At 63.3% G+C, this 10096-nt stretch overlaps 1 protein-coding gene across 1 annotated transcript; it reads left to right on the top strand.

The window, feature by feature from the left end:
• The first annotated feature begins 1457 nt into the window (after positions 1 to 1457).
• LOC112121420 (alanine aminotransferase 2-like) lies at positions 1458 to 9272 on the top strand. The gene is made up of 7 exons (XM_026662523.2): positions 1458 to 1580; positions 2287 to 2376; positions 5353 to 5461; positions 5843 to 5976; positions 6182 to 6425; positions 7219 to 7298; positions 9054 to 9272. Exons 1-7 carry the CDS (start codon positions 1458 to 1460, stop codon positions 9192 to 9194), a joined length of 921 nt encoding a protein of 306 aa, XP_026518308.1. The 3' UTR covers positions 9195 to 9272.
• Positions 9273 to 10096: the final 824 nt, after the last annotated feature.

Here is a 10096-nt window from a genome sequence, read left to right as displayed (position 1 = left end):
GGCTGCTGTGTCTGGGCGTGGGGCTGGCCGGGGTGGGCACGGCGACGCTGGGGAGCTCGCTACTTTCCACCCCAGTTTTGTGCCCACCCAGCCCTGCTCGGGGAGTAAAGCCTCCGAGTGAGGCTGCTGGCGACCTGCGGGCCTGTCTGGCTGACCCACCTCTCTCTGCGGGGCTAAGGCATCACAGAGCTAGCCCGGGGACGGGGCGGGGGGGCGATCACAGTCCAGGTGCTCCCCAGCCAGGAGAGGAATTCACCTGGCACAAAACGGGCACAGCTGGCACCAAGGCCCAGCAGAGGCCAAGGTCCATGGCTACCTGGCTCCCCTGGGGTGAATGCCTGCCCCAGATGGGCACGCTAACTCCTTCCAGACACCAGGGCCACCAAGCTTTGTGCTGGCAGGAGCCTGGCCGGGGCAGAGGCATCTGGTGTCCGAGGAGCAGGCTTGGTCCCTTCGGCAGGAACGTGCCCCTTGGCCAGACGCAGCAGGGCACCAGCGGGGATTGAACCCACGACACGCAGCACCAAACCACTGGCGGCGGCACCTCCAGCCCTTGGCTGAGTGACTAGCCGGCTGTGCTGGGGCCGGCCACTAGAGGGAGCCATGATCACACACCTGATCCCAGGCATTAGCCAAGTCACATACGGCGCCTCCGCTGCCCGTGGGCCCCAGCGGAGCCGAGCCGGGTCAGAGCCGCACTGGCCAAGCCTGGCCCGGCCCCACCAGAACCGGCGAGGGGCCACGCACCATTCGCTAGTGCCTGGGACACGCAGTCCCAGGGGAGGGCTGGTCACAGCCGCGGGGCAGGCAGGCGCTGGCCCGGCCCTTGCCGAGGGGGAAGCAGACCCACGGGAGGGCATTGCAAAGCCCTCTGCGCAGAGCACAGCCCGGGGGCAAGGACTCAGCGCCCCTTAGAGCTGTAACGCCCCGAGTGTCCCCAAGGGGGCAGCGTCTTCCCCTTGGTCTAAACAAGCATCAGGGATGCTGCGGGGGCCCTGGCCAGGAAGGATGCTCAGGCCAGTTGCAGGGGGCAGCTGGAGCGCCGAGCCTGGGGCCCCTGCCCTGTGCAGTGCTCTGGGGGAGGCAGGCACGGTTCCGAGCCCCAGGGGCCGCAGACTCGGAGCTCCCGCCAGCCCTCTTGGGCTGCCACCCCCGGCTGCCTCTCGGCAACGTGCGGAGACACAAGCGGCCGTCCGAGGGGCTCAGAATTCCCTGCCCTGGGCAGCGCTGATGGCAAACCCAGCAGTGCCGGAGCTGAGGGCATCTCTCTGGCTCATTAACGAGTAACCCAAAGGGCCACCTTTGGACTCTGGTCAGGGAAGGGGAGTTGGACCTTCGAGCCCTGGGCCACCCCCCCAGGCGGGGCTTTCGTCAGCCCTGCAGCGACCTAGGCACCTTCCCCCCAGCCGCAGCTCAGGCATTCCCAGCCCCTCTGTGCGCCGGAGCCCAGCGGGGGGATGGCGGCGGGGAGGAAGGTCCTGACCCTGGACTCCGTGAATCCATGTGTCAAAGGCGCCAGGCTCCCCACGCTGGGGCCCCTGCTGGAGAGGGCCTCGGAAATCCAGCGCCAGCTGGCGCAGGTGAGGGGGATTCTGGGAAAGCGTTCGGGGTATTCCTGGGGCTGCCGGGGCTCAGGGCATGGGGCAGTGTCCTGGGTCCCGGCTGCGGGCGCTGGCAGGGCGGGTCTCTGCTGAACAGTGGCTCCAGCACCGGCCTCCTGGACTGCCTGTTTGCTGCCTGCAGGGCCAGCCAGAGGGCAGCCTGTGGAACTGCCAGCGCCACTGCCCCTGGGCATCGAGCGTCCCGCAGCCCAGCCCTGCCCTGATGGGCTTTGGCAACCGGTTCTGTCAGTCACACCTGGGCAGGGCTAGCCCCCGGCTCCTGCTCTGTCACTGGGCCGGCCTTGCGGGGCTCATGGGGCCAGTCCCTGGCTCCCTGCCCTGTCACTGGGCCGGCCCTGCGGGGCTCATGGGGCCAGTCCCTGGCTCCCTGCCCTGTCGCCGGGCCGGCCCTGCAGGGCTCATGGGGTTGGCCCCCGGCTCCCTGCCCTGAGCCAGTCACACCTCCTCACATCCCCCCGTGGTGGGGTGCACCAGCCTGGCTGGCAGAAAGGGGCCGCAGGGCGAGGGTGAATGTGGGCCAGCCAACCTGTGCCAGAGTTGCCCACAGGGAGAAATGCAGCCTGTGCTGGGGAGCCCGTGCCCAGGGGAAGGGAGGGAGGGGCCAGCTCTGTTAATGATGGCTCAGAGCCCCCCCTTGGTGGGGGCATTTTGCTCTCTGCCCCAGGGAGAGGAGAAGCCCTTCCGGGAGGTTATCTGGTGCCACTCGGGGGACCCCCACGCTGCAGGCCAAAGACCCATCACCTTCCTACGCCAGGTGAGGAGCAAGGATCCCCCCTGCAGCCCCTGGGGAGAGCAGAGACCAGCAGGACCCTCTGGGATGCCCCCCCACGTCCCCTCCTGCCGCACCCTGTGTGGGAGGGAGCAGCCAGTGGGAAAGCCCCAGCCGGGTTCCCCCCGCCCAGCTGCAATGCAGACAGCAGCCTCCTGCCCATCCCTGCCCCCGGTGCCATGCGGTGACCCCAGCAGCCCTCGGACCTGGGCCCCGGGGAGCTGCACAAACCCAGCGACCAGCAGCCCCTGCCCTGGGGAGACCAGCTGAAACAGCAAGACATGCAAAGGGCAAGAGGGGAAACTGAGGCCCACAGTCACCCAGCTGCAGAGCTCAGGGTCACCCTGCGCATGAGCTACCCCTACCTGTATGAGCTACCACCCATGTCATTGAGTGTCTTTATGAGTCCCCTCCATGAGCACCCCACAGCACACACGTCCCCCTCTCTATGCCCCTGGCCTTCCTCTGCCAGCTTCCATGTGAGGATCCCAACGCACGGGACAAGCCCTGGGGGGAAAGTCATCCCCGTGCGGAGACCCAGCCCCGTGTAAGTCCTAAGTCTGCCCTCAGACTCGGGCTTGAGTGGTGGCCTTGTGCCAATCCCTCTCCCCCCCACTGCACTAGGCCTGGCAGGAAGGGGGAGTGAGCCCAGAGCCACTTGAGTCACATGGGGGGGCGGGCAGGAGACTCAAGCCCAGATCTCGTGACTCCCAGCCCTGGGCCCGACCCCCCATCCTCTGCCTGACCCCAATGCCACACCTTGTGCCTGTTCCTGTCTGCGAGACCAGAGAGGCCAGGAGAGCCCCCTGGCTGTCTCCACGGCCATCGGGGTTTACCCCTTAGTGGCTAATTGGGTCCTCGTTCATTGTATAGCCGACAGCAACCCCACTCGGGCAGCGGTTCAGGGGCTGGGTTTGAGCAGTCAAGGGCCAGTACTAGAGGCATCCTCATAGCCCAGAGGTGGGCAAACTACGTCCGGCGGGCCACATCCAGCCCGCAGGACCCTCCTGCCCGGCCCCTGAGCTCCTGCCCCGAGAGGCTCGCCCCCGGTCCCTCCCCCGCAGCCTCAGCTTGCCCCACCGCCAGCGCAATGCTCTGGGTGACGGGGCTGTGAGCTCCTGGGGCAGCGCAGCTGCAGAGTCGGGGCCTGACCCGGTGCTCTGTGCTGCACGGTGGCGGGGCTGGCTCCAGCCGGGCGGCGTGGCTGCCTGTCCTGATGCTCTGGGCAGTGCGGCTGTAGCGCCGCCAGCCACTGGTGCTCCAGGCAGTGTGGTAAGGGGGTAGGGAGCGGGAGAGTTGGATAGAGGGCAGGGGAGTTCAGGGTGGTGGTCAGGGGGCGGGGGTGTGGATAGGGGTCGGGGCAGTCAGGGGACAGGGAGAAGGGGCGATTGGATGGGGCAGGGGTCCCGGGGGGCAGTCAGGAAGGAAGGGGGGTTGGATGGGGTGGCAGGGGGCAGTCAGGGTCAGGGAGAAGAGGTGGTTGGATGGGGAAGTCAGGAAGGAGAGGAGGGGTTGGAAGGGGCGGGGTGTCCAGGGGCGGACAGGGGAGGGGTGGGGGGGGTTGGATGGGACAGGAGTCCCGGGGGGTCTGTCAGGGTGTGAGACGCGGGGGGGTCGGATAGGGGGCGGGGGCCCGGCCACGCCTGGCTGTTTGGGGAGGCACAGCCTTCCCTAACCGGCCCTCCATACAATTTTGGAAACCTGATGCGGCCCTCAGGCCTAAAAGTTTCCCCGCCCCTGTCATAGCCTGAGCAAACCGTCCCTTGGACTCCCTACTCTGGCCACTGGGCGGCGCTCACGCGCCACAGGGCAAGGGGCTGTGTGGCTTTACAGCCGGCGCTGCGCTGCGGGTGCTCTGGGCAGGAGTTGGGATGGCTAGTGATCTCGACTGGGGCAAAGCCATGGGGCCAATCTGGCCAGCCGCTGCCCTGCGCCTAGCGGGATACTAGCCGAAGGTCACCCCCATCCAGCCGTGCACGGAGCCCCTCGGCAGGGCACGCTCCCCTGCTGTGCTGTCCTCGGAGCAGGGAGGGCGCAAGGTCAGCTGTCCTGGAGCTGGCCGCAGCTTGGGCATCCCCTGCCGCCCTACAACAGGCCAGGCGCTGCGGCTCGCTCCCCCGTGGGGGGCCAGGGATTGATGCACACCAGCCAGGGTTTGCAGCGACCCCCCCGAACAGAGCAGGATGTATTAGCCACGGGGCCCCCGGGCTCGGAAGTCCTTAGGTCAGCAGCGAGCCGGTGAAGGGCTCCACCTCACCAAGCTGCTGTCACTCCGGTTCGGCACCGTCTCTGTCTGTCCGTCCCTGGGGGGAGCCGCTGCGGCTCTTGCTCCCCAGTTCGAGGCCCTGGCTCTGCGGTCCTGCAGCCAGGTGGGGGAATCGCCTCCCTCCTGGCCCAGGCCCCCATTGGCTTTCCCGGACCGGCGCTGGCGGGAGCTGGTCCTAGCCAGGCCCGAATGACCCACTGGTACCAGCCCAGACGCTTACCTCACGTGACCCCCCCACCCAGGAGCTTTGCCCAGGACCATTTTAACCCTTAGCCACTGGGGAGCAAATCCCTGTCGCGTGCAGCCCTGCCCTGCTTCAGTCCTACAGATCCGAGAGACCATTCCCAGCCCTCCCCACGTAATGCTCTGCCATGGCAGGGGCTTCCCAGCCCCCAGCTGGGGGTGCCCGGATAACCTCACCATGGGGGAGGGGAGGGAATGGGGCACCTTTCGGGGCGGGGGGTAGCAGGGAGCTGGGTCCGGTCTAAGGGTTGAATGTCCCACCCTCCCTTGCTGGCTGATCCGCCCCTGAGTGCAGGGGGCAGCTGCTTGGGAGGGCTGGGGGCTGAATGCAGGGAAAGGGGTGTTTTCCAAAGGGCACTCAGCTGGGGTTGGCTATTGGGGCACTGGGCTGTCAATCACCTTCACTCTGTTCCACCCCGTGCGCTGTCTGTCTCTGGGCTACGCCGTTATAGGTGGCTGCCATCTGCGCTTACCCAGAGCTGCTGCATGCCGACTCCATGCCACGGGACGCCAAGCAGCGAGCCAGCCGCATCCTGCAGGAGCTGAACAGCTCCAGTGCCGGTACCTGAGCACCGCAGCCTCCATCGGGATAGACCTCGCCCTGGGAGCTGGGTCTCCGGGCCCAGCCGCTCCCTGGAGTCGCGGCTGAAACCTTCAGAGAGAGGGGCCATTAGTGCCAGCTGTGGGGTGGGGGAGGCAGTGGACTGGGCCCTGTCTGTGTTCCCCACTGGCCCATGACTGGGGGGCCTTCCCCATGGCTGATCCAGTGAATTTTGCCTGTGGCGGTGGTGGGGGCTGCGTGGCACAGAGTGGGGGGGCTCTGCCAGGACTGACTGGCTGACTGCCCCTGGTTCTGGGGGCAGAAGGAGAGGGAGGGTCCTTGCTCTTTGCAGTTAAGCGGCAGAGTCTGTCCCTGACGCTGGGCTGGGTCCTTCTCCCAAGGGGCGTATAACATGGAGTACGTCACCACCGCTGTCCCCCAGAGGGTGGCCCGCTACCTAGAGAGGAGAGACGGGGGCATCCGCTGTGACCCCAGGAACATCGTCACGTGCGGGGGCATCACCACGGCCATAGTGGTGAGTCCAGCGTGAACCAGATCCAGCTTGGGGGAGCGGGGACTTGGACCAGCCAGCCCCACCGGCCGGGCAGCCTCCCCAGCCCCTGTGCCCACTGATGCTGGTCCAGGTATCATTAACCCTTAGCTTGCCAGCCCTTGTCCTCCCTCGCCCCAGCGGTGTCGCGTGAGCCCGGAGCAGCCTGTGCTCTCTCTTCCTCCTCCAGGACTTCCTCTCCCTGGTGGTCAATGAGCAGGACCCCAGGAGGGCGGGCGTGCTGCTGCCGGTGCCCGGGCACCCTCTCTTTGCGGATGCCGTAGCACTGGCCGGTGCCGTCGGGGTGCAGTACCATCTGGACGAGGAGGGCGACTGGGCCCTGGACGTTGGGGAGATCAGGCGGGTGCTCAGCCAAGCCAGGGGACACTGCACCCCCAAAGTGCTCTGCGTCATCAACCCCGGATACCCGACGGGTGAGTCGGAGCGAGCGGCCCCCTGCCCAACCCTGTCCTCATCAGCTCTCCTCCCGCGTGCCCCGAGATGTTTGGGGAGCAGGCGGCTGACCCTGCCGTGGGCCCCGCAGGGAACGCACCCGTGGGGATCTGCTGGGCTCTTCCCGTAACCGCTGCACCATGGCACCCAGACGCCAGGGCCCTGGCTCACCCAGCACTGCCCCGCCCAGGAGAAGAGCCCAGTGGGGTCAGGGCTAGGAGCACGGGGCAGGAGATCACAGCCGGGGACGTGCCCAGGGCAGTCAATGCACAGACGCTCTCTGGGGCAGGACAGAACTAGGAGAACAGGACACAGCTGCTGCCTCCGACACAGGCCCTTGGCACAGAGGAGACCCCGTTCCCCGGCCTGCCTTGCCCAGGTGACGTATCAGCCAGAAGACAGAGGGGCAAGAAATGGTTGTAAAAGCTTTGTGGGGCAGGGGAGGGAGACTCAGCACCCAGCTGGCTGGCAGGAGGACCGGGGGGCAGGGGCCCTGGCTGGCAGGGGGAACTGGGTGGCAGGGCCCCAGCTGGCAGCTGAGAGGCAGAAGGGGTTCTCAGCAGGTGGCGTTGGCTGGAATAATCGGGACGGGAGCGGCCAGGCCAGGCTGGCAGGATGGCTCCACACCTGACTCCGTTTCGGCCTTGGCAGACCGGGCGACCCCACCCTCTGCCAGGGGGCTCCTGGATCTCGGCCTCCTCCCGGGTCACTGTGTGACGAGGCCAGGATCAAAGGGACCCGGAGGCCCCTCACCCCCTCTGCTTGTGCCCGCAGGCCACGTGTTGAGCAGGAGGCACATCCAGGATGTTCTTCAGCTGGCTGCCCGGGAGAGGCTGCTCCTGCTGGCGGATGAGGTGGGTGCCCGGCCGGCCCTGGGATCCGGTATCCTTGGGGAGGGAACGCAGCACCGGGTGGGGGTGGGGAGTTGGGAGAGCAGCCCTTAGCCACTGGCTGCATGTGGGGGGGTCCAACAGGAGGAGCTGGTGTTCAGCTCCCTGCCCTGCCCTCCATCCCCAGGAGGCAGCCTGACCCCTCTCCGTTGTTACCCGCACACTCCAGGGCACCCACCCGTTCCCAGCTCCTAGGGCCAGAGCCGTCCCTTGGGTAGGGCAAATCAGGGCAACCGCTCCGGGCGCTTTGCTTTGCGGGGCCCCACAGGCCGGTGTGATTGGCCGGTGCCGTCGGTCCCGGAAGAGACGAATCCGTCACTTCCGTCCCGGACCCCGCACCCCGCTAGGGATGGCCCTGCCTAGGGCTCAGGGCGTACTCTTCTGTGGGTTTTCAGGATCTTTTCCCAGTGAAAGAGCCTTACACAGTAATAGCCTTAACCTCTGTTTATTAACAATCACCCAGACAGAATGCACACGTTAAGCACACAGTGCTCACCACTCCCAATGAGACAGATGAACTTTTGCTGCTGGCCAGTCTGGATCAGGTCACCCGGGGACTCCAGTTTCTGCCCGGCGTGATTGGCTTGGGGTTGTGTCCTGGAGTTGGTTCTAAAGAACTTCCTTTTGGACCCCAGTTTATATAGTGAAACCAGAGTCCTGCTTAGGTACACCTTAACCAATCATTTAACTAAAATATTACAAAATAATTCTTTGACCAATCGTAGCCCATTACGAAACAGCTCTTTAACCAATCATACCCCACCATATTAGTTGATTTACACCTTGCAAAATTAGTTATACAACTGACAAGAGAATCAAAGAACCAGACAGATACCATACAGATAAACACTAGAGAAGTGGGGCCCATAAAACCAAAAAAATAAAGAAGTATAGATTTCACACCCACAGCTGTTGAGGAGAGTGAGTCCTTGCCAGACAGAATGCTGTCAAACAAAGTTTTCTTTTAACATCAACTTAAGAGATTCCTTGCTTATCTGGTGGCGGTGGGTACTGTTAGGAGGGGCACTTTCTGAACAGCCTGATATCATAGAATCATAGAATATCAGGGTTGGAAGGGATCTCAGGAGGTCATCTAGTCCCACCCCCTGCTCAAAGCAGGACCAACCCCAACTAAATCATCCCAGCCAGGGCTTTGTCAAGCCTGACCTTAAAAACCTCTAAGGATGGAGATTCCACCACCTCCCTAGGTAACCCATTCCAGTGCTTCACCACCCTCCTAGTGAAATAGTGTTTCCTAATATCCAACCTAAACCTCCCCCATTGCAACTTGAGACCATTGCTCCTTGTTCTGTCATCTGCCACCACTGAGAACAGCCAAGCTCCATCCTCTTTGGAACCCCCCTTCAGGTAGTTAGAAGCAGCTATCAAATCACCCCTCATTCTTCTCTTCTGCAGACTAAATAACCCCAGTTCCCTCAGCCTCCCCTTCACAAGTCATGTGCGCCAGCCCCCTAATCATGTTCGTTGCCCTCCGCTGGACTCTCTCCAATTTGCCCACACTATGGTAGGCCATTGTTTTGATATGGTTTAGATGGAATGCGGGAATGTGACTTTCTGCTTCTTGGCTCATGGCTGCTGCTGTCCTAACATGGCTGCAGACAAAGGCGTCAGACCTGACACCATCCTTGGTGGGCAGCACGCTGGGCTCCTCCCCCCTCCCCTCAGGCGTCAGCCTGATCCTCCTCTCTGTCCCGGCAGGTTCACCAGGACTGTGTGTTCACCCCGGACTCCCCCTTCCTCTCCTTTAAGCGGGTTCTGTGTGAGCTGGGCCCCGCAGTCTCCAGCGCGGTGCAGCTAATCTCCTTCTACTCCGTCTCCAAGGGCTTCGCCGCAGAGTGAGTGCACCCCCTGCTGCCAGACCTGGAAATGCCCCTTCTCCCCCTGTGGATGCTCCAGATGGTGGGTCCTTCCTGACCCCACTCTGAGATTATGGGGTTCATGTGCCCCTTCACCCCGGTGCCACCCCCAGGGTTACAAGGGTATGGGCAGTTCCTGCCCCAGCACATACAAAATCATTGGCCTTTCTTTGGCATATGGACTGCGATGCCAGCTGGGTGGGCAGGTCGGTGACGCCAGTGAGGGAGTAGGCTCCCCCGTCATTGTCAGCTCAGGGACACAGATTGCAAAACCAGTCAGGGACAGGTGCCATCTGGGGCAGAGCCCGTGATGCAGTTGTAATTGTTCTGGCTGTCAGTGCTGGCGTGCCCCAGACCTCTAGGGTGCCAGGTGTACCGCGACTCAGAGGCAAACACCGTAATCTCAGGGTCGTGGGTTCAAACCCCACGTTGGGCATTTGATCTTGATTTAGTTGGGGATTGGTCCTGCTTTGAGCAGGGGATTGGACTAGATACCTCCTGAGGTCCCTTCCAACCCTGATATTCTATGATTCGTGTAGGTGCCAGCCCTGGGGGGGTCCCAAGAACACTCAGCCACATGGGGTGGGGAGTTGCAGATACCCTAGGTACAGAGGCTTGAACAGTAATGTAGTAAGAGGAGGCCCTGAGATATAAACCCTTATCAGAGGCCCAATATGAGGCCTGAGGCCTGAACTAAAGTAATGGTCAAGACTTTGCTAACATAAAGCAGAGTTAAGCTGAGAGCCAGAGGCAGGCCCTGCTCACAGAAGCTGGCAGGAAAAGGGCTGATGTTGCATAAATATATATTCACCTAGCAAAGTTAAAGTATAAACATGGTACCAAAACACACTATACTGGAACATTCCACAGATAACATGGAACAGG

Source organism: Terrapene carolina, unplaced genomic scaffold (genome assembly GCF_002925995.2).
Source record: "Terrapene carolina triunguis isolate 2854851 unplaced genomic scaffold, T_m_triunguis-2.0 Scaffold28179, whole genome shotgun sequence".
In the NCBI taxonomy this organism is placed as follows: Eukaryota; Metazoa; Chordata; order Testudines; family Emydidae; genus Terrapene; species Terrapene triunguis.
Note: the sequence above shows the minus strand (reverse complement) of the source record. Positions and strands in the feature narration are given on the sequence as shown.

Coding starts and splice junctions, on each gene's coding strand:
- LOC112121420 (XM_026662523.2), top strand. CDS start 1,458: ATGGCGGCGGGGAGGAAGGTCCTGACCCTGGACTCCGTGAATCCATGT. Junction 1,581..2,286: donor TCCAGCGCCAGCTGGCGCAG/GTGAGGGGGATT, acceptor TCTCTGCCCCAG/GGAGAGGAGAAGCCCTTCCG. Junction 5,462..5,842: donor GCTGAACAGCTCCAGTGCCG/GTACCTGAGCAC, acceptor CCTTCTCCCAAG/GGGCGTATAACATGGAGTAC.